This window comes from Lissotriton helveticus, chromosome 5_1, assembly GCF_964261635.1.
Source record: "Lissotriton helveticus chromosome 5_1, aLisHel1.1, whole genome shotgun sequence".
NCBI classification, from domain to species: domain Eukaryota; kingdom Metazoa; phylum Chordata; class Amphibia; order Caudata; family Salamandridae; genus Lissotriton; species Lissotriton helveticus.
In genome coordinates this window covers 460,922,654-460,946,988 of record NC_136065.1, presented here as the reverse complement: position 1 = coordinate 460,946,988, position 24,335 = coordinate 460,922,654, and the positions used below count along the sequence as shown (strand labels likewise).

The 24,335-nt window shown below is 44.8% G+C and overlaps 2 protein-coding genes across 2 annotated transcripts in view; both read right to left on the bottom strand.

Annotated features, from left to right (window-relative positions):
• Positions 1–76: 76 nt before the first annotated feature.
• Positions 77–22,407, bottom strand: LOC144754654 (dual specificity protein phosphatase 26-like). The gene is made up of 3 exons (XM_078642730.1): positions 22,230–22,407; positions 17,311–17,528; positions 77–689 (listed from the first exon to the last, which is right to left on the bottom strand). The coding sequence occupies exons 1-3, from the start codon at positions 22,358–22,360 to the stop codon at positions 478–480; spliced, it is 561 nt and encodes a 186-aa protein (XP_078498856.1). The 5' UTR covers positions 22,361–22,407; the 3' UTR covers positions 77–477.
• Positions 17,442–24,335, bottom strand: part of LOC144754653 (dual specificity protein phosphatase 13A-like) — a 162,931-nt gene continuing 156,037 nt past the window's right edge. Inside the window, exon 4 of the mRNA XM_078642729.1 lies at positions 17,442–17,528. The gene's annotated coding sequence lies outside the window, so the exon portion shown is untranslated. The remainder of the gene's footprint in view (positions 17,529–24,335) is intronic.

Genomic DNA, 24,335 nt, shown 5'->3' with positions numbered 1-24,335 from the left:
CAACATCAGAAGAATGGCCTTTAAAGCTACACGCTTAACTTAATGGAAAACCAATTAAAAATATATCCACGGGCAATTTCAAGCATATGCTTTTATTTATCACTGCTCGGTTAGTTACAGCCCATCTGGTTATTGCAACAAAGTGTTTTTTATATAAATCTGTTATGTACATTTCTCTACAGTCTAGTACATTTTGTGCCACATATATATGCAGGGGAGAGAAGGAATTATTACTCAAGTCAAAGTGCACAGTATTCCCCTATGACAACCTTTATACTCCAATGGCTCCACATAGTTCAGAACCCTTGATTCACGTACTGTTGGCACCTCCTACTTGGGAGGGTCATTTCAGGGCAGCCCCTTAATATGGCAGAATCCCAAGCAACATCACAAGGAGCAAAGACCAGGCAGTCTGTCAGCAACACACTGACCACTGCCCAGTGGCGAGCCGTCGGATGGGTTCTGAGTACCTGCTCCTTAGAAGATGTTGCAGAATTTCCATCGAACCCGTAAGTCCAAGTCAAGGTCCTGTAACTGCTTTAAAAAGCCACGGTTCGGGCAGATGGGCCTATACATGGTCACCTTCTGGATGGCATCTGCCAATGAGAAGTGTTGATATATCATCAGGTATGCCAGAACCAATGCAGCAGAGCGGCTCCTGCCCAGGACACAGTGCACCAGGACCTTACCTGGAAAAGGAGAGGAAAGCGTTAATGACTTGACGGGAATACATGAGTGCACATCTAGACGTAGAAATATATCTGACATATAAGGACGCCATGGTAGAATGTCTGAAGGGTGACTCTGCACAGCTGGCGGCATGTATTATGAAATTTCAGACCGCTGTAAAAGCCATTCTGACTTCCGATAAACCTATGGAATCATAACTTTCAGCCCACTATCAACTGTCTTAATCCTTCATGTTTTTATTGCTGACAATGTGAATTTCAAATTTAATTTTTTTAATAGGATGTCACTGTGTCACATTTTATCTCTAACATTGGAAATTATACACTTTATTTTGTTCCTAATCAAGCAAGATTGCAATGATTTTAACCTCTTCCATGCTCATGACGAGCTCAGCTCGTCATGAGGCACGGTTGAGCTGCACTCATGACAAGCTGAGCTCGTCATGACCGTTGGAACGTTCACACGTGGGGATAATTTCCCTGCTGTGCTGAACTTCCAAAACGGGTGTGGTTGTGACGAGCTCTGCTCGTCATGAGTGCAGCTGCACTGTGCCTCATGACGAGCCGAGCTCGTCACAAGCACAGCGGCGCCGTGCACTCCCCTCCCCTCCCCCCCCGCACAGCGGGGGGAAAACACCCCGCAGCGAAGGGGTTAATTCATTGTGCAATAAAAATGATCTATCTATCTATCTATCTATCTATCTATCTATCTATCTATCTATCTATCTATCTATCTATCTATCTATCTATCTATCTATCTATCTATCTATCTATCTGAAATACCTACATCATAAGTCATTGAGAAGTAATACAACCTTGTCTAGGAGACTAGTGGGGGACAGGATCAAGGCCCGCTGCAAATGTTCAGACCATCAATCCTATCTCCATGATGAGTATATTACAATCAAACAGCAGTGCTGAGAAGAGTTTATATTTATACTACACATTTCCAAAGTCTTAAATATCTTTATTCTCCAATAAAAAGAAAAAGACTCTTCTGAGTATATCCTTGATAGGTTTTGTGATGTTAGCGTTACTTGCTATAGCGCACGTCTCACCCAGGGGCAGCTCGGCGCTGTTGCAGATCCTGACCAGAAAAGCAGACCAGAAGTTTAGAATAGAAGGACTTTTAATTATTACCTAAATTTACTGTATGTGGAGGTCTCACTGAGGGCTATAGGTAGTTTGTTCCAGTACCGTGGGGCAAAATATGAGAAAGCCTTGCCCCTGGTGCGGGATTGGCGGATTTGAGGTACGCACAGAAGGGATTGGGTACTTGACAGAAGAGTTTGGCTGGGGATGTAAGTGATAATTTAAAAAAAAAGCTATTGTGGGCCTTTGCCTCTCAGGGCGTTATACGTGAGGCAGCAGATTTTAAAATGGGAATGCTTCTTCACCGGGAGCCATTGCAATTCCCTCAGCAGAGGTGCAGAAGGAGTACCCGCCAGGCGGTTCAGAATCAGTCTAGCAGCATTGTTCTGGACCACCTGTTGCTTCGTGAGCAGGGCATCACCTACTTCAGCCAGCAAGGCATTCCCAAAGTCCAGCCTACTAATCACCATAGCCTGGACCAGGGTTCTATGGGTGTCTGTTGGAAGGAGGGGAAATATTCTGTACAAGAGACGCATATTGTAATAGCAGGAGCTTGTGGTGGCAGTAATATGGTCTTTCATTGTTAGAGCTTGATCAAATTTTATTCCGGGGTTATTTACCTTTTGTTTGGGCACGGGGTTGGCACCCAATTGATGGGGCCACCAGTCATCCGACCAGATGGCTGGGGCTTTCCCAAGTAGCATAATCTCAGTTTTTTCTGGGTTGAGCTGGAGACAGTTCTCGGTCATCCAGTTGGAGATTGCTATCATTCCGTCCAAGAAGTGCTTTTTCTCTAATTCTACATTTGGGCTGATGGTAAACATAAGCTGGATGTTGCCAGCGTGTTAAATGATCTCAAAGCCAAATTGCACTGCGATTTTTGTCAGCGGGTCCATATATATGTTGAATAGCGTCGGGCTTAGGCGCGATCCTTGAGGAACACCCTTGTCCAACTGCATTTTGCCTGAAGAGTATGAGCCTAAGATGATCGTCTGCTGTCTATCTGACAGAAAGTTCTGCTGCCATTTTAGTGCTGTTCCCGGGATGCCGCTGGCCTTGCAGTCTGTTCATGAGGCTTAGATGTGAGATGGTGTCGAAGGCCGCGGACAGGTCCAATAATATCAGTACTACCGGGCTTCCTGCATCCATCCCCTGTCTAAGTGAGTCAGTCACGGCCAGGAGTGCAGTCTCTGTGCTAAATCCTGGGCAGAACCCAGATTGTGAGGGATCGAGGATATTATTTGTTTCAAGATAAGACCCCAACTGCCTATTTATTAGGCTTCCCAATTGCTTTCCCAAAAGAGGAAGCAAGGAGATTCGACAATAGTTGGGAGTATTTGAGGGTCCAATGTGGCTTTTTTAATATGGGCTTGTTCAACGGACAATAAAGCCCTCAAATATCCAAATTGGAAGGATCAACTGAATGAATAAAGGTCTTTAATGCTTTTTAAGGAACGAGGGAGATTGTATTAACTCTGTCCACTTACTGAGAACAACAACCTTAAGAGGCACTTTCCTAAAGTATTGCACAATCTAAAAAATGTAGTGGAGTGCAAATCCTGGTACCATAGTCTAACACATATTTCGTTCAGAATATTGTCTTGGCATAATACTATAATGTGCAATGTCTAGAACAAAGGGGAAATGCCTGGTGCTAAAACCTGCAGGGCAGTTTTTGGTGCAATATTCTGATCATTAATCTCTTGGGAAGTCTTCTGATGGGTAATGCCTACCATTATACTTTGATAGGAAATTCCTGATGGGGTTTTGTGATGGGCAATTCATAGTACAATAATCATTTGTTCTTTCATATTTTCGTTTATTCGCTGTTTATAAAAGCTATATATCATGCTATGATTCTAAAGACTGATTAAACTATCAAAACAATTACTAGCCAATTAAGTATACAATTTTCCATAAAATTCAACTGATCACTGAACTTAAACACATTAAAAATGGCAAAAACCTCAGTAGACAAGATACCAAAACATATGTAATTAAGTGTTTGAAACAGAAAAACACATTCTCGAGTGATTGTGTGTCTTCAAAGTATACATGAACAATTATAAAAAAAACTTTTTACCAGTCTAACATCTTTAACAGTGGAACATAACTAAATTGAATTTGCATTATGGAATTTAACCAGACATTTAACTAATTCATTCTGGTTACATGTGGTGTTACTGATGTACAAACCAGCATTATCACAAAAGAACTTAGGGCATCATTACGAATGTCCGCCCGCTACCGCAACAGAGCACAGGACCAACCGCCGATGCTGCGGCGGTCCCGCCATGCAAATCAGGATGTTCCTGCCACACTGGCGGACGCATTCTGGTCCTTGTACATTGCGGGTGGATCTTCTGGCTGCAGATCCGCTCGCAATGTAAAAGGACTGTGCACAGCATTGCAATGCACAACATGGCAGGCACCATGTGGTGCCTGCCACGTAGTGCATTGCAATGAGGGAGGTACCATAGGTAACCCCCATGTTTCCCCCCACCCCCAAACACCCTGGGGGCCCGCAACAGGCCCCAACAGCAAGAACCGCATCGCTGACATGGAAAGGTGATGTTCCGCCTACATCATAATATGGATGGCGGTGTCTTGCAGACAGCGCCATCATATTATGTCCCTTTTCCGCCCGGTCGAGAATTTGACCAGCGGAAAAGCGGCAGACGATCTTTCCGTCTGCCCCGGTGCCCCCGCCATACTAATATGGCAGGCTGGAGAACCAGGGACATATTATTATTATTATTACTGAGTTTATACAGCGCCTGGTTACACTAGCCAGTGTGTCCCCGCGCTATATGGCGATCCGCCCGCCATCGTAATGGGGCCCTTAGAATTTTGCATTGACCAATGGTCATATGTTCTTGAAAATTGGATAGTGTCCTGGTATTAGTCTGATTAATTGACTGTTAATATTCCGTTGAGAGTACTGTTGCTGGCCAACTGGATCTAAAGTAACCATTCTATGCAAAATTGAAACACCTTCCTAAAACCCATACGTGCAGTTGATAAAAGATGTTTAGATTCCATCGAATGACATAGTCCAGCTAAAATAATATTTTCATGAAGTTTTAGAGGCGTACAAAGCATTGAAAGAAATCAATGGACTCCGTTATATAGAGATCCCCTTTCTTATAGATGTACACCAGACAGCTCTTTCCTCTGGACTTTAAAGCCACTAAAATGACATTGATTAAAGAACCTAATTCATGTGTTCACATTTCCCTTTATATCTAGTAGCCACAAGCTTCCAGAAATGTTTCAATAGCAGGTTTCGCTAATTGTTGCCCAATTTGTATGATGCACAGTTTATGGTTAATTACATTTTTAAATGTTGGTTTTTATTTTCCCAGTGATTAATCGCTAGATTAGTTGGCAAGTGTCTGAAAGCCTCCAACTGCTTAATAACTTCCTTAGCTGTGTAAGTTCAATACGAACTTCTTCATTGTACCAAGAATTGTTGTGCAAAGATTTCTCAAGTTAGGATGGTACTGAAGCAACTAAAGAGTCAGATGCAAACTCTGACAAAGATCTGGATAAAAACGCTGATTTAACTACCCCCCTGCTAAAGAGATCAACAGTACACTATCTCATGCTTCAGAATCTAGGGACTGATGAAGAAATAGCACTGGTCAACAGATCAGGCGGCAAAAAATGTGATCCTTGGCATACTTAATTACCATTTACATCCTTGCATTAAAATCACCAAACCATAGGATTAATTAATTAGAATTTGAAACAATATAACAGAATAGGCTAGGGTAAGATCATTGAGTTTGTAATATTTCAGTCCCCTTTTTACAATATTGTCAAGGTCCGTTCTTTGGCAGATATATCCATATTAAAAATTCCAGGTGAAGTTTTTCTCTGATGGCCAATATGTGGCTATCGTTTTTACCTTTGTTTGTATATCTTTCATCTACAGTCATTTGGTACCATTTTCTCCAGGAAGAGCACGGGATTAGGAAGTTGTTACATTCACTGTTGGTCATGGATTTTCTCAATTTTTTCGGACATAAAAGTATTACTATGTATTACTATGTAGTTACTATGTATGCTGCGGCGGCAGGAGCTTTTTGGTGAGGAGAAACGTATGTCACCAATACCAATCCCCCTACCTCAGGTACTCTATGATTTCTTCTCTGAAATATGTGCTGTTACTCAGTTTCCCTGGGTCCAGGACATTTCATGGCAAAAACTGTGAGGATCACACATAGTGATTGATAGAATTCTGAAATGCAAACTTAGATCTGATTTGGTTGTAATTGTAATTGCATTTATATAGCTCTTACTAACCCTGATGAGGCGTTGAAGTGCTCTAGTAGCACGCTACTCCGGAACCCAAAAAGTATAAGTGGTGAGTTAGTATAGGGAAATATGAATTGAATTTGAGCAGTGGACATGTGAGTCTGTTAGTTGGATTGAAAAGGATAGTGGAGGGATAGAAGAGGGAAGGGTCTAGAAGGTGTTTATTTGGAGATCATAGCAGTAGGAGGAGGTCTGGGATGAGTAAAGGGGAGGTGGAGGCATGAAGAGTCTCTAGAAGGGGTGGTTGCACTATTGACCTTCCCACCTCCTTTCGCCTGTGTCGACCATCTGTATCAGTGCCATTTTAAAACTCAATATGGGAATGTGTGACAAGGTAACATACTTGCTGTTCATAAAGTATTTCTTTATATTTTCAAGCATAAATACAATGAGAAAATGAAACTTTATAAAGGGCACTGCAGCTTCCTTGTCAGTAAGGGAAGATGCAAGTAATTTCAATTAGGTTCTCCCACAATTAAATTTTTATTTTATTAATGTCTTGTGTTGGGAGGTTCCCATTGATTCTGAATTCATCAGAGGAAAAAATTCAAGGACATTTCTTCACAGGCCCCATATGATACACTTTGTAAACCAATGTTTGTCCCGTTGCGATTTTTCCATCTCTTTTACTCGTAATTTTTACCTTCCTCATAGTGGGCACACCGTGTGCGATTCGCCCATCGATAGCATCTCCCCATACCAACCATTACATCCCCCCTTTACAAAGTAACACCAGGCAAGTATATGGTCTTCACTGCGTAGTCTTTATTAATTTCAAGTAAACGCAATCCTTACTTGGTTGATGCTCTATCAACCCTTAACCATTTATTAGATTTTTAAAATTCCACACACATGGTTATAAGGCCATAGGCTTGTGCAATATATACCATACAGCCAACACTTGATACATTTTGTATTTACAGTAGGACTCTCCAGAAAGGCACACCTGATGCGGGTTGCGCCAGCAGGCCACAACCAATTCTTTGTGGGGTTGCACCAGCAGGCCACAACCAATTCTTCTCACCTCTCCAGTGTAACTCGCTGTCTATCTCCTAGACGCGGCCACCAACTTTCTCACCACAAGTGCCACCGACATCTCGGGTAGAGCTGGAGAGTCCAGGACCACCAGCAGGTCAGCCCCCTCTCCCGCCAGCCCGGAGCCCCATCGAACATCCGCCTTGTTGTTCCAAGATCAGACTGTTCCCGCCAATCTGGATTCCCTGCCATTGTTCTTGCCAGGGACCCTGCCACTCCACCCTCCAACCCCCTAACTGAAGGGATGGGTGGGTGGGAAATGGCCCGGATGTTGTCTCCTGCCTGGGGTGCCACTAAGGGCCCCCAATCCCTAGGCGTGGGGGGGCTGCCATTTCCCAGTGTACCTTTTTTTGCTTCCCCTCTTACCTGCTCCCCTTGGAAAAGCAGCTCATGTGTTTGCATTTTTGTGTAACCAAGACCCAGATGTGATGATGGGCTTCCAGAATCTGTGTTTTCACGTGGGGTGCTCCATATTCTCCCACTTGTTTTATTTTCTTTATCGCGGTGCCTCCCATGTCTCTGTTTCTTTTATGGTGCATCTCCTGTACCCTCCGTATTTGTACCACTTCTCCCAACAGTCTGTCACCAGCTACTGCTGGGGTATGTAAGGAGTCGGAGCAGGTCTGGCAGTGGAATGGCTGGTGAGCAGTTTGATGTAGCAAAAATGCCGCACACAACGTAAAACATTCTACATTATTTCTGAATTTTGAATTGAAAATATTATTTGAAATCCACGTATGGCAAAGTTGTAGTCCACGCCTTGTTGTGCAACATAGCCTACTATGGCCCACATGTGGGACATCGCTTTCACAAGAATGTCAGTGGGGACTGAAAGTGCCATCATATTTCTTGTTAGCACTAAATTACTTAACGATTTTAGTGATACACTCATATGAGAATCAGCAAATAAAAAATGTTTGCTCTAAAATGACAAAAGACACAACCGCGGGCTACCAATCAACAAAGATGCAAAAAATGGATGTGGCAAATTCTTGAATTAATCTCAGCCTTTGGTAATTACTCAGGCCGCATCCCAGTTCATCATTATTTTGCACACCATGCCACCTCAGTTTAAACTCAGCCATATGCAAATCAGTCTTGAAACTGCTACAATGGGAACAGTCCTGCTCGTACTGCCAGGCCAGGTTCACTCTGAAACAGAACACAAACAACCCAGGACTGGTTTCACCCTAATTAGGGCTCATCAGCCAGGTATAGCCCCATTCCTCCGAGAGAGGGAATCTGGAACAAAAGCACTCAGTGCTTTGTTAGCACATCTGAAGCTCCTAATCTCTATCAGAGGCATTAAAAACAGGAGGATGCTGGGCATGCCTTCCCAGTTATGGTGCCCAGTAGGATTGGTGCAGCATGCAGTGTCATCCCGCCTCTCAAGTTTCCTGTCTTGAGCAGGGACGGCTCCACCACTAGTGTGAGGAGCTTCGTCCTACTGCTTTCTCGCAGAGAGAGAAGCAGACACATAAAATGGTAATAACTCTCAGTTAGTACCATTTTATGTTTGGTTGCGGGTGGGCTGGTGGTTTGGGACTGCTCTGTGAGCAGGGCAGGGCAGGAGTGGTGTGCCTGCCCACTCCTCAGTGCGCAAAAACTGTTTTGTCTGCCCTCTGGGGCCGCCCAAACCAGTCATGCACACTCTGCCCTTCTCCATGCAGGCTGCAATGCAGCCTGCATGGAGAAAATGGACTCCCCATCAGCCCCTGGCTGGGCGGCGTCCCAACCAATCACTACGCTGCTTGCAGCATTGTGATTGGCTTTGGGGAGGGAGCCTGCCTGCCTGCTTCTGTTTTTATTATTATAAAATTACACCCCCCGTGTGACCATCCCTCGTGACCCCCTTCCCCCCCCCGCCCCCCCGCGAACCCGTGCCCCATCCACCCGCGAGACTTGCCGGCCGCGACTGATTTTGAGGTCAGATTCATCTCACGAGTAAGGACTAGACGAGTTGGACTAGAAGTATTGAAGACTAGTCATTAGCAATCAAGTCATTCCCAAGCTATCCATAACCTCCCCACTATAACTGCACGCCTCCATCAGTACTACTTGCTTTCTCCTTGCTGACTCTCTATTATAGTTACTGCTCATTGTCTTTCTTTGTCCCCCCTCATTTACCTGCTTGGTGGGTCTCCAGCTTTACTCCTGCTTTTTCCAGAACCTATCTAACAATGAACAACACACAAACTCTCAACAGTATTCTTTAGACTGTATACTCCACACACACACACAGCAAAGCACAGACATATCATTTAGTCCTTTAGAGTTTTCTTCCCAGAAGAGGTCTCTTTTTTGTGTCTAGAGCCCACATTAGGAGTTCCCCTGGATTTAGGTGCAGGGAGGACGGGGGATGGAGTCTCTCATTCTGGCTGAAATCCTTGCACGCAAATATAGGGATTACAAATTATTTTCCCCATATCAAGCAATAATACACAGACTAAGGCGCCATCTTGGTTGGCGGCTAGAGCTTCCCTTGGAGGACTTCCGCGTTTACGGCTATTTAAGATGCCCAACCCTCAAGCACGCAGCGCCGGCGCGCAGCGGTCACGCCGTTAGCGCGCTGGAGGTGCGCCAGAGGTAAGCTCATTTGCACCCGTTCGCGAACGGGTCGCGACCAGAGCCAGCCAGGCTGTCTCTTCTTCTCCTTCCCCCTCCCGTTTAGTGTATCCTAGAGAAGAGCTCTTGCAACTCGACGTATGCCCTAATCTAAGAGACCAGCGTGATACCAATAATAACCACCCGGGGTCATTATCCTGTGGTCTGCTGAATGTTAAATCGCTCAGCAAGCATTATATGGAAATTGCACTCCTTATTGAATAATATGAACTAGATGTGCTATTTCTGACAGAGACATGGACTAGAACCGATAGTATTGTGGAACTAGGCCTGGCATGTCCTTCGGGTTATAAAATCAAACATAAACCCCGTATTGGGAATAGAGGCGGAGGTGTAGGCTTTATCTTTAGGGATTCCTTGGCGCTCTCTCAGTTGGATCTTAAGGAAGTTCAAGGCTTCGAACTTATGGGCTTTACCTTAAATGGCCAAGGGGGAGCTCTGCACTCTGGATTGTTATGTTATAGACCGCCGGGAAATGCTCTATCAGCTCTTCCAGAATTGGTAGATCTCCTATATGACCTGTCCAATACCCACGCTAGGCTGCTGGTGTTGGGGGACTTCAATCTGTGGCCAGACGGGCCCCTGGATTCTGCTTACCGGGAGCTGTGCCAGGCTTGTGGTAATATCCATTTACAGCAATTGGTACTATCTCCGACTCATTTAAAGGGACATGTACTTGATATGGTGTTTGCAAATGACGCTCAAGTCAGAATTAGAGGTATTTTCCCTCAATATTGGACCGACCATGCTCTTGTCCATTTTTCCCTATCCCTCCCTGCTGGCACTACTTGGGAAGGCAGTATAGGAACTGGTAAAGTTAGCAGGCAATGGTCTAGGTTGTTGAAACATTCCAGCCTTCCGACCTTGTTAGCAGGTGCCTTTACTTTGGCAGGTAATGTAGAAGATAGCTATGTGAGCCTATGCCAAATGATTACCGAATCCTTAGACAAAATTGCCCCTCTGAGGAAATCAAGCGATAGGCCTAAACCCGCCATGCCATGGTACACTAAAGATCTCCTTCAGCTGAAGTTGAGATGCAAGCAGGTAGAAAGAGCCTGGAGGAAGCAATATTTAGCGGAAGAAAAAGCTCTCTTTAAACAGGCCCTCTTGGACTATAAAACGCAAATTAAGTGCGCTAAAGCCAAGTTTCTGGAAGAGACGCTAATACATGCTGTGAACAAATCTCAGACTCTTTTTAAGATTGTTAAAGATCTTTCGCATCCTGCTTGTGCTACTAATAATATTCCGGCTTCCCAGTCCTTATGTGACTCTTTGGAGGCGGCCTTTGAGGACAAGATCGTTAGCATCCTTAGTGGTTTATCTAACCCGATTACCACCGGTCAGCCTCTATCCGCTTCGGTTTTGCCACCTATTGCCGAGGTTGATGCGGAAATGGCAGGGCTGGTACAGTTAGATAGTTTCCCCCCACCCCTCTTTTGATGAGTTTTGTACCTTGGCTAATAGTGTGTCTTCAGGATCGCCCATGGACCCGCTCCCCCATAGATTTTGGAAGGTGTTTCAGGAGGAACTCTTTCCTCCTCTTCATGCCATGTGCTGCCAATCGCTTAGCACTGCTACAGTTCCCGCGTGTTGGAAACTGGCGGTGGTCTCCCCTCTTTTGAAGAAGGCTACTCTGGACCCGACATGTGTGGCGAACTACCGGCCAATATCGTTGCTTCCATATCCCATTAAGATCCTTGAAAAACTGGTCACAAAACATCCATCCAGGTTTTTGGAATTCAATCACTGCCTGGATGAGGCCCAGTTTGGTTTTCGGCCAGCTCATGGCACCGAGTCTGCTCTGGTGGTAGTGCTGGATGACCTTCGTTCACGTGTCGACTCTGGTCGCGCAGCCTTTTTAGTGCTGCTCGACATGTCGGCCGCGTTCGATACGGTCAGCCATGGGATACTCATCAGCAGACTAGAGGAAGCCGGGGTGACAGACCTGGCCTGGGATTGGTTGGTCTCTTATTTGCATGAGAGGCACCAGGTAGTGGCTTTTCCACCATTTAGGTCTGCCCCCAGGATAGTGGGGCAAGGGGTGCCCCAAGGGTCGGCTATAAGCCCTATCCTTTTTAATTTATATCTCCGCCCTCTGGTCAGGCTGATAAAATCATTTGGTATCTCAGTTGTGAATTACGCTGACGATACCCAGCTTATGTTTTCCTTTGAAGGCAGGGATGCTGTGTCACAGGAGACTTTTCATTGGTGTATGACAGCCACAGCGGACTGGCTGCGCCTAAATTCCCTCCAGTTTAATAGCGCTAAAACGGAGGTACTACACTGCTCCTTGGACCGCACCCCTCGTCCTCTGCCAGCGGATTTCTGGCCACTTTCTTCCCGATTTGGGCCCAGATCTTTGGACTGGGGTGAATGTGTGACATTGATCCACATTCTGTCCATCATTGTTGTGTTTGCAGGTACCACTTTCTTCCCAGGGCACTGTGGCGGCGGCAGACTCCGTGCGCAATTTGGGTGTCCTGTTTGGACCCAATCTCCAGTTGGATGCCTCTGTCAATAAAACTGTTGCCACCTGTATGATGCAACTGCTTTCTTTGCGTAAAATTCTTCCCATGCTTCCGACCTTAGCCAGACCAGAGGTAGTGCGCAGCATCATCCTTAGTAGATTAGACTACTGTAATGCGTTGTTGCTGGGTGCCCCTGGCTGTTTGATCAGCAAGCTGCAACGCATTCAGAACATGGCAGCTAAGCTGGCCCTTTCCCGATTGCGCTCGGCCTCCTCCTCTCTAGCGCTGAAGGATCTGCACTGGTTGCCCATCCTTTAGCGTATTGACTTTAAAGCATCTTGTATTGTCTTCAAGGCCCTTCATGGTCAGGGGCCTGTACGGGTACAAGAGCTTTTTTCCTGGTACACCTCAGCCAGATCTTTACGGTCCTCATCAGCCTATCTAGTGGCGGTGCCTAGAATGCAAAGGGTGCGAATGGGTGGCCGTTCCTTTGGTCACACTGCAGCCAAACTTTGGAATTCTCTCCCGCTAACATTAAGGAGCAGTGACAATCTTGCTTCATTCAAGAAAGGCTTGAAATCCCATCTTTTTCCTAGGGAGGTGTAACTCCTTCTGTTGTGTGGGCTAGGTCATTATGAGTCAAAGCGCCAGGATACCCTCTGGGTGATAGTTGCGCTATAAAAGTATGCTTACTACTACTACTACTACTACTACTAAGGAAAACCATATGCAAATCTCCCTATTTTACCCCCTTCCAGGGCATACGCTATCCTCAAATCAGTATCCATTCACCAACTCCTTAAAGCAGGTGGTAAAAGGATGAGGGAGCATTGTTAAGTTCAAGGTGCTGGTGACCAGTGGCAGGGGATGGTACAGCAGGTCAGAAGAGAGCTCGGGGAGCATTTGCAGCTTTTCCCTTAATGCAGGAGCAGAGCGGGAGTGGAGTGGACAACCCAGCTGTCTCCAGCACCCACAGCACCGCACATGGGTCTTGGTCTGATTCTTCCAGGCCCGAAAATATTAGATTCGGTGCTTGGGGGCGTGGAATAACTGGGACCGGAATTTACAGACCCAGTAACTAAGGGACCGGAGACATTGAGCAAGTTGACATAGCCAAGGGCAGTGGTAGCTCCTACTCTGAGGCGGAGGAGCGTCAGCCCACTGCTCAAAAGGAAAAATAAAATTATAATAACATATTGTTATTATAATTTTAGTTTTCCTATTGCAGTCAGTGGTGGAGCAGGCGGGATGGGCCAGAGCATGGGAGGAGTGGTTTGAACTCCCTAAGTGTGTATGAACTGTTTGGCTGACCCTCTTCGCCCAGCCAAACAGTTCTTATGCCACTTTGCTTGTTCCCCACCAGGATACATTACACAGCCTGGTGGGGAACATGAACAGGCTCCCTATCCCCTTCTAATCACCGAACCATGGTGCTCAGACCAATCACAACACTGCATTGCAGTGTTGTGATTGGCTCAGGGAAGTCTGTGTGCCTAAATGCTTCCTGCTGCCAGCCAGGACTGCAGGAAGAAAGAAGATGAAGACGATAGCAGGGAGATGGCAGCCGGCCGTTAAAGGTAAGTCCTTTTTTATTTATTTTTTATTCTGCCACTCCCCCAAACCCCCAACCCTGCCCGCACCCCATACAGTAGCAGCTGCTACTGCCAGAGCAATATTTTAGGTGGGCAGCTTCTCCAGGCCACTTATATAAAGGCTTATAATTGGGTATTTTTGTGCTTACAACAGCAGATATCTGTAATCACACACCACATACATAATACCCAACTGTACATTTTAGCAGTGGCAGCTAGTAACCTTTGAAACAGGTGGGGTGTAAATATTGGTATATGTTGCGTTGAGTGGCTGCAACAGGTCAGATCATTTATAGGGGATTTAGGTGAGAGCTGTCCTCCCCACAACTGTGTTATTATTAATTGGGCTAAAAGATTCAACTTAATGGACATGGTTTATATGTTTTAATGAAAGGGGTCTTGCTAACACATTAATATCTCAGGAACTGTCATGCTACCCAGATGTCCACAGCAACGAATCAAGTGTGTGACTCTTAAAATAGTGCGCAAATGAAAGACATAAAGGTTGCAGATCACATATTCCAGCAATCTGTTTATCATCAGTGGGATCCGAGTCAAGGCTACTGATCAGGGATACTGATCTGCAGTGCCAGAATTGCTAAAGATAGAAGTGATGATGTTCAAATCTAACTGGGCATCGATGTTGGGAAAATGTAATCGAGCCCCTCAATGTGTCAATACCAGAAATATGTGCTGAAGAAAGGCATCATACCTCTTTACTAAACCATTTAGCCAATATCTACTAAGGCTTCCAATTACCTGAAGCCCTCATCCTGGTAAAAAGTCATCTGTGCTTGTGCCATGGTAAATCTCCTGAAGGGCATACGTTTTAGGAAACACTAGGAAAGTCTCCATAACTATTCATGAACATCTTTAGTCAAACAAACAAAGGACATTGCTTTACTTGCTGCTTTCTTACTTTTCTTTTGAAGACCATTGAAAAATCTGATAAAGAATGTATAATTAAGATATTTTCCTTATCTGATAGTATATGGGACTTGTCAAGAGCCTTTTGGCCCGTGGAGGAATCTGTTTTGCCATAAAACTGATACAAATCTCTGCTGCAGCATTATGAATTCTGACCTGGACCCCTTTCAATTACAGCACTGAGGACCCCATATAGACACCTCTGCCAGTGCACCTAAACACTTCTTGATCTGCTCCACTTGTGCTAGTCTTGTACTATGTAACACACTCGGCTTTATCAAAGCACATAAATCCTTCATACATTGCCTGCAGCGCTCCGTCTAATATACCACATACACCAAAATCCATCCTGTAACCCCATTAATATTCCATTCCTGTTTCCTAAAAACACAGTAGCGCCAATGTACCTCAATCTTCTTAATCTATTGCGCCTGTTCATCTTACAGTCCCAAGGTGCACATAGGCACCTTTAAGTTACATCCCTCCTTTCTGGACTGCAACACTTCTGCTATTGCCATACAACTAAATGTGTGCTTACTTTTTCAATAAGGAAATGCCTCTTTTTGCATGTTCACCCCAAAGTTTTGGACTGGTGCTGCTGGTTTTTCAACCCTAAGAGTGCACTGCCTCAGTGCCGGTTCTCTGACCCTTAAAAGTGTATGTTTAATTAGCTTATACCCAATTGGTATAAGTTAACTTAAGTATAAGTCCCTAGTATATAGTACCAGCAGTACCCAGGCCCTGTACGTTAAAGTGTCTCTTGGGCTGTAGCACGTAATGTTCCGCAATGAGTGTGATAAGGTAAACCACACATTCCTTCCCCAAAGGATTGATTTTGACAGCCATAAATAAGATTAAAACAGCAAAGGGAGAAGACAGCGGGTTTCAATGGGCAGTTTGCGTTCACAACAAAGTAGCAGAAAGGCTTTCAGTGTGCTGTTTAAGATTGGGACAGTTTGTGAACATCTTACCAAGTGACCCTGTGTCTTGCATGACAACTTCATGCACTTCTGGCTATATGGACAGAAACTTGCATCCTGGTGCTTGTAGTCACGCTGGTTCAATTGCAAATTAAATATCGTCTTGCTAGACATTTTTCATACGATCAGAATAAAAGACTTTTCAAACATTTCACTATAGAAAACATACTTCAAGAGAATTGAGGTTGGAATTGAGAATTGTGAGTCAAAACAGGCAGAAACATATATAAAGTACGCCTCAAGCTGCAGACACCTCTAAACACGCTCTCACGCATACAAACATACACACACAGGCTCAAGCAAGCATACAAAGACATATACATGCAGTCTCCAACATGCAGACAAACACACACACAAAGTTGGAGACTCCTGAAACTAAAACATACACAGGGCAGTCATTTTCTATAAGCGCTTGCCTGATTTAAAAGCATGGGCCACGATCCCCACGTCTCTTACATCGGCAACACATCAGAGCCAGTTCCATGATCTTCGCCCTATCAGAAGCCGGTATAGAGTTGAAAGTAGACCCTTTTCTCTATTCCGAATTATGACAGGGCAAAAGAGAGTATGATTAACAAGCCCTGAAGCTCCATTATCTGACATGCTGCAATCAGTGACACTAGTCCATGTCAGATATGTATTGTGACTGTGTGAGGCTGGGCTGTAATAGCCCCTTGTCTGACACATGTTCAGTACAACCAGGAAACTAATTTTCTGCTGCAAACCTGACATTACACATTTTACATGAAAACAAATGATGTATGAGATTGTTTGTTTTCATGCAAAAGTTGTAAAAGCGGAAGCAGCTAGAACAGAGCAAGGTGGTGGGTCAATGCACTGGCACCCCTATGGAGGAGCCGCCATTACATTTTATATAGATCATTTCAAACATATCCAACACAGCTAGATATACCATATTGTTGGATATCCCTGTTGTCACACAGCATTCTTCACCAGGATCATGAACACGTCACAACAGGACTTCAAATCTACTCCCAACACTGTCCAAATATTAAAATTTGGCAATTATGATACCCAACAACACTCACCCCTACCAACTGCATTCTATACACATACTTCAGAGGAGCAATGGGTCTGTTCTATCATCTTCAAAGATGTGTTAGCACTTCTGTGCAGGCTTCCTGGCTCAACCAGCAAAGACCAAACATTTACCAGCCCTCATTGAATTTGACACATTTACCTGACATGTAAACATACCATTTCATAGTAACAATAGCACATCTTGACAAGCTGAACCAGACGTTAGTCTACAAAAGAAAGCCTTTTTTGGAGGTCGGTGACCTTCTAGACATTTGCTGCAGTTGGGAGGTGTGGCAAACTTGAGGGGGAGGTGTTGCCCAGCGGCCAGAACGGCTGAGACGTGTGCGTGGGAGTCGTGGTTCTATCCCCAGCGGCAGCTCAGCTCAGCTCAGCATCATGTGACTCTGGGCAATAGCTGACATAATCTACCCAACAGCCCCAAGCACCTTGAAACCCTTAAGGGTGATATGTTTGTGCCTTACAAATAGTAATTATTATATATATGCATGACACCTGCTTTGAGCTGTACATGTATACTCACCACATGGGTCGCTCAGGGCAGAATGGATGAACTCTGCTGCAGTGTGGAAGTAGACGCTGAGGTTGAAGTCGGGGCAGTCTTCTGCAGTAATGCCATAGTAATGGATCCCTTGGCCGTACACCACCTGCTCTCCCTTGCAATCCCAGGAACAGTGGGCAGTGTTCAGCACATGGGTGATGCCCATCTCTTTCAGCACATCCAGGTTGTTTGCTATGACACTGACAATATTAAGAGGAATAGGTCAAAAAATCATACCATACTAGACCACACTAGAGAGGACAAGTGGGAGACCCTCTCTCTTTCATCCTCAGTACCACTTCAGAACCTCTATTATCATCCGCAACTGCCTGCACTCCATGCTCCCCCTGTAACACATCTCACCTCCAAACTACCATGTGCATTCTGCTTGCCTTCTGTGACTTCACACCTCTGAGACATTTATCCTTTATCTCTCCACAACAGAAAATCACACCTCCCTACTACTAACCACAGAATCTGCACTCCAACCTTCCTCAGACTCTCATTGCGAGTTCCCCTTTAAATCTGCAGTGAGATATCGATGCTGGAATTCTATCCGATATATACCTGTGAGTTCATGAGAATTGTAAGTTATTTTCTTCAGAATCAAGAATAACTTTTACTTCGACTGAAATCTACAGGGAGATATTGATGCTGGCATTCTATCCGATATATACCTGTGAGTTCATGAGAATTGTAAGTTATTTTCTTCAGAATCAAGAATAACTTTTACTTCAACTGGAGAGAGATTCCTCTTTTCCCGCCACACTAAAATATGAGGATGGGCAGAGGCTGGACAAAGCAGCTGCCCACAGCTCCTCACAAATCTCTGGATCAGGTGTCTCCACTTAGTTTTAAGAGCTGATAATACCCAGCCAGGAGACACACGAAAATACATTGGCTGGAGAATACCAATTCAGCAACTGATAATGAGGTCATCGGCATATAATCACACTGACCTCTTCCCAGCTACAATGATCCATGCATCATACTCCCTTGGAAACACCCCATGCCCTCACTGATACCAGCAGTGCTTTCTTTATGGTTGTGTTTCAGAGTATCAAGTTTTTTTATTTCAAGCTACAAAAAATATTGACTCTAGAATATCGACTACCACTGTATTGTCCAGGTAAGTATATATAGGCACGTAAAGATGTACCATTCGTAACACGCACACACACACACACTGGCAGTTGCCATTGTGTAGTTAATGTTAGGTTTGGTTTTTCATAGGAAGAGTGTTTTTGTTTCGCTAAGTACTTTGGCGCCGTGTGACGTATCTTCCCAAACCTTCCCCAAAAATATTATCCACTTCAACTCCTTCTTAGAAAGTTTTGGGGTGATTCTTCAAGCAGAGCTCGAGAAGAAGGGTAGGGTCCCAAAACATAGTTTTCCAATGTTAATCTCCAAAGGAAATTTTGGAAACCAATACATACAAAAATGGCTAAATGGAATTATACCAAATTTGGCAGAAAGTTTGAACTTTACTCAAAAAATTTACTGTTTGTGATTTGGTATATATCCATTCATACGTTTTCGAGATATTTGTGTTTAAAGCGGGGCTCAGGGTGGGCTTGAAAGGGTTAAAAAATAGATATCCCTGCATAGTTGGTCCCTTTGGAGTCCCTCAAGTCTCCTGTGGTATCATAAATGAAAAAACATACAGTGATCTAATTGTTAGAGGTATCTCTTTTCCCCGGCAATCATCTCGGCCTAGTGAGATGAGTACTAGTGCAGCGCGACCAGTACCAATTCAGCAGGACCAGTCCCGCAGAATGGAGCGATCTGATTGCTTGGACGCAACATATACAGAAATGTTGCAGCCATCATTAAAGGGCACAGGGACTTGGTTCCCATGCCCTGAAGTTGAAAAAAAACGAAACCCTGACCCCCCCAGGCACTTCTGTGGTAGGGGGCTCCAGGGAGAAACACCCTCAAACCCTGCTTCACTAGGTGAAACTTGTATGGTCCTGCTGTACCATGCAGTCAAGACTTGCTCATTGTAGCATTGGAGTACTGTGGTACTGCGAAAAAATGCAAAAATGGGAAAAATGTAGGGTTGGGGTCCACTAGATGTTGGCCGTCTGCGTGGGTTGGAATAATCGCACAATTTTAATTGACATTATATTAGTCAAATGTCTATATAAGCTCCACATAGAACCGTACTGAGAGCAAACTAGAAAGTGAGTCAAGCAGGACATGCAGACTAAATTGGTTTACAAGTATAGCTGTATTCTGAAGTAAAATACATACCAGCATGCCGTACAAGGAGTACAGTTAGAAATGCACTTCATTGCATGCATACTAAAAAGAGGATAACTTTATGAAGAGCAGTTTCAAATGGACACAATCTGGTAGCTGTGAAATAACAGCAGTCAGATAAACAAAGATCACTCCAAAAGAAATTGACTAGCCGGAGACAGGAGCTTATAAAACTAGAATGTGCCCTGTGCTCACATCAAAAACAACTAGTAAAAAACATACTATTATCACATCAGGCTCTTAACACCAAGACGACACTAAAGAAGAAATAATAAAGTAAAAATAAAACCTATGGCACTGAAGGGAACTATTTTGTGTGGATGTGCTATTTGTGAAATGCAATAACTCAAAGTAAAGGTTTCCAGTGGCTGAAGTAGGCTGATCCATTACTCCAAGCTGCATGCTGTGGTGGGCAGAAGAAAAATGTAAATGGATGAAGAGAGTTGACTGAATACCCTTTAAGTAAGTATATTATACATAGAATGTTTGTCAACTTAAAAGATCTTACTAATGCCAGACCTAAAAATAATTTTTGAACGCCTTTTCTAAATGGGTAACGCCTTTCAATGCTCTGATAGGATGGGCTGCCGGCAGAGGGTCGCCAAGGGTGGAGCTTGCTTAGGCTCCACCTCAAGAAACCGGTCAGTTTCCACTTCATTTAAAAAAGGCAGGGGGATGGTGAGTGGGGCAGGCGGAGATCTGACGATGACCAGAGATTTTCCCGTCTTGCTATTCTTTCTACGACACCCCCCAACCCTAAGTTCCTACCCCGCATGGTATTGATTCTTTAAGCCTATAGTTTTGTTTAATTTCCAGTAAGAGGGAAACTCCTGATTCTGATTTTACAAATAGATAGTGGAAGGAATTGGAGAGTGCATGGGGTGAATGAAGTCGAGTGAACTTGGGGGTGGGAGTGCGATGGTGAGAAAGGAGTGGCGGAGAGAGTCATGGGTGAGCATGAATGGGGAAAGTGTGGGGGCAATGTGTGGAGGGGCATATGTTTGAGGGAGTGGGCAGTGAAGGATGTAAGAGGCTGTAGAGGGGTGAGGGAGTGGATGAGGAGAAAGTGGAGGGATCAGAGTCTGCAGGGTTGAGGGGGTGGATGGGGTGATAGAGCCGAGAAGCAAGGGATTGGATGGAGAGAGATTGGATGTGGAGAGAGTGGCACGGCAGAGGCAGGGAGTGATGATAAGAAGAGTGCAGGGTCGGAGTGAAAGGAAGAGAAGGTCAGGGGCATGATGGGTGGGATGAAATGCTGAAAGCCAAGTCTGACTTTGAAATCCAACTGAGCAGACTGCACATGAAGGTTAAAAAAGTGAGTACTGACTTGTTTCTGGGTTTTTTTGCTAACGAAACTGACTTAGCTTTTATTGCAACAGCTTGTCCTTTGTTATTATCACTGCTCTAACCTAGTGACTCCTAAACCCTTGAATCGGTGGGTACCATGTTTGGCCTCAGAGCCATTGGCTGCTTTGGGACAAAGTCAGTCTGCAGAAATGCAAAGAATGTATTGATGGGTATTCCCTTCTTATATGTAACACATCACAGCCTCTGCTTCCTGCCATACAAACCCTTACTCCATTCACTCATAAAACACAACACCAACCTGCCACATAAATCAGGTGCGTTCTGCATCCGGAGTATCACAGCACACAGATTTCAGCCTTAGGAACATTCAACTCCTACCTCTTCAATTACGCTTTATTGTCTAGGTTCACTTGGAAACATTTACACTGAAAGGATGACGCTGTGCGGCCAATAGAAAGTCTTAATAATGGCTAAAGAAAGGGGTTTCACTGATGGTTCAGATTATTAGGGTGTATGTATCGGTTCTAAAGAGGAGAGGTGCGTGGGGGTAATTCTGGTGAGTAAGCCTGCTTATTTGTTGTTTATGTGTTTGCTAACTGCATAAATAAGTAGTACTAAACTAGATGAGAGAGTGGCTCCAGACCACAAAGTAACAAACAATGGTGCCTCCCCCTTCCTCTGAATCATTTTGGGGAGGGGCAGCTAAAATGTCACTTAGGCAGAAACATCTCACAGTTCACAAAGACCCTTCTGGGTCCGTCGTTATTCCCAGCCCCATCACTCTTTCCCGTGTTCGGGTCCCCTGACTTCCGGAGCGCAAACAACGTTAATTCTGCACTAACTCACGTGAGATAACTCTAAACACTAGTATATGTAGTAGACCTTTGTACTCTCTACCATTCCTATGTGACTTTTAGAGTTTATCCATGTGTATCTCTTCCATGAGGGCTTTTACAACTTGTACATTTGCAATTGTGTTTCTGTTTGCATCTCTTCCTTGTGTGACTCTACAACTTGTACATTTGCAATTTTTTTTCTGTTTGTATCTTTTATGTAACTCATGTAATCCCAAATCCTTATGTATCGCAACTGGTTCTTATGTAAAGCGCTGCCGCTCTGACACCTTCGGGTAATGTTCGCGCTATATAAATACATAAATAAATATAAAATCCCATTAAATAAATAAACAAGTATGTGGGGCGTTCCTAGTCACGTCACTTTGTCTCCGTGGGTCCGAGATACCCTAACTAACACAACTCGCTCAATAAAAAGTGGCTTATATTCGTACACTTTACTTGACACCCCAATTAGCACGATTCTGAGGCACTCACGCGTCTCCCAGGTACAGCCCCGGCCACACTTGGTCCGCGTGCCGCAGGGGCGCCGAGCACTTCTCCATGAACTTCTCCATCTCGGGGATGGAGGGGGGCTGCGCCCGGCCGCCTCTCCCCGCCGGTCTCATCCTCGGGCGCTGCCGGGGCCGTCGCTGGGCTCTGCACGTACGTCAAGGGAGGGTACTTCCGGGCCCCGTTGACAGCTGACGGTCTCGGACAGGTGCGAGGATGTCCCGTCGTGACGCCGCTGAGGTCCCTGGATCGGACGGCGTCGCCTGGCAGGAGGCTCTGCCAACTTTCCACACAGCTGGTAGGATGAGAGAGGCAGAGAGAACAATCAGCGGCGGTCAGAGCGCTCTCTGGCTGGACCCCGGGAAGAGTGGGATGTCTCCTGACACCCAGTGTCTCTCAAAGGCAGTCTCTCTGAGATTCTGGCCGGTATCACTGGAGAAAGGTCAGTCACATATCAGACATTTATTTTATTTATTTAATGTGATTGTATATAGCGCGAACTTTACCCGAAGGTGTCAGAGCGCTTTACAAAAGTTTACCAGTTGCGATACATAAGGATTTAGGTTTACATGAGTTACATTAAAGATACAAACAGAAAAGATTGCAAATGTACAAGTTGTAAAGTCACACAAGGAAGAGATACAAACCGAAAAAATTGCAAATCTACAAGTTTTAAAGTCACTCAAGGAAGAGATACAAATGGATAAACTCTAAGAATCACATAGGAATGGTAGTGAGTAAAAGGTCTACTACATATACAAGTGGTTAGAGTTATCTCTATATACATATATATACAAATAGATTTTCTCAGGATTCCATTTTACTAGCCATTAGGCTTGGACAAGTATATATCACATATTTACAGAGTGAAAAGAGAAATAAAAAGAAAAAAAAAGAAAGAAAAATAAAAAGACCCGGGTTGGGGGCATCGATGGAAACCATCTCACTATGGCAAGATGCACCCAGGTCAAGACCCAAAATAACAGGAGATCAGAGTTCCATTAAGTGGGGTCGGAGAGGGGACGAAGACACAGCACCAAGGGAGGGCAGTAGAATGTCTGCTGTTTCGCAAGATGGCGGACCAAGGACAAGAGCGACAACAGGAGATGGTCCCAAAATGGCGGGGCGCACACAAGTTCCAGTCCAAAAGTTACGAGGGCCAAGTCCAAAGAAAACCAGGGAGCCAAACCAACGGAGGAAGAACAACAAGGGGAAAGAAGCCAGACAGTCAAAAGGGGGGGCAGGCGGTCTCCGAAGCAGAGCCGTGCCGTCCGTGAGCACAGGACCTGGGCAGCGGTTACAACAGTGTCCAATTCATTCTCCCAGGTCGAAGGGAGACCGACACAGGCTCAAGGGCAACAGTCTAGAGAACGGGACGCCGCAGAGTCCAAACCAGAGGGGGCTCCTCACTGGCAGGGAGGGAAACCGACAGTGCGCAAAGTCAGCCAATGCTGGCTTGTCTTTAAACCCTGTAGGGTGCGTCATGGTCCGACGTTGGGGCTAGGGCAGGGACAGTCACATATCAGTCACTTGCAAAGTTAGTCACGCTGACTTTTCTCTGAAAGAGTGTGATGGGTGGGTCACGGTCATCCATTGTCAGGCATACTTTTTTTAAAGCGGATAGGGTAGACACAGTGCTTAATTTGTAAAAAAAGAGCACCACAAAGATGGCCAGTCATTATCTTGAAAAGAATCACACAGTGGATGATTTGAACTGGGTTATTCTGGAGACTCTAGAAACCAAGGACAATAATGCTGAGAAAATCCTTTTTGAAAAGGAACAGCGTTGGATACACCGTTTGGGCACAGATACAGGTGGCTTGAATGATAATATTCCATGGCTAAGCCTATTGCGATGAAGTCAACCTCGGTTTCTAAAATAAGAACTAACCTTTCTTTCCCACAGATCTAGTCCAATAATGGGACCAACACTCCCGCAATGATATTCAGGGCCCCCTGAATATTTAGAGATTTTACCCCATTTTGGTCTAAAGCAATTCCAAATCCTAAAATATCCCTTTGCTTAACTCCTTTAAATTTTAGCCCCCTCGAAGCCCTCGTATCACCCGAAGGAGGTGTAACATTATTACA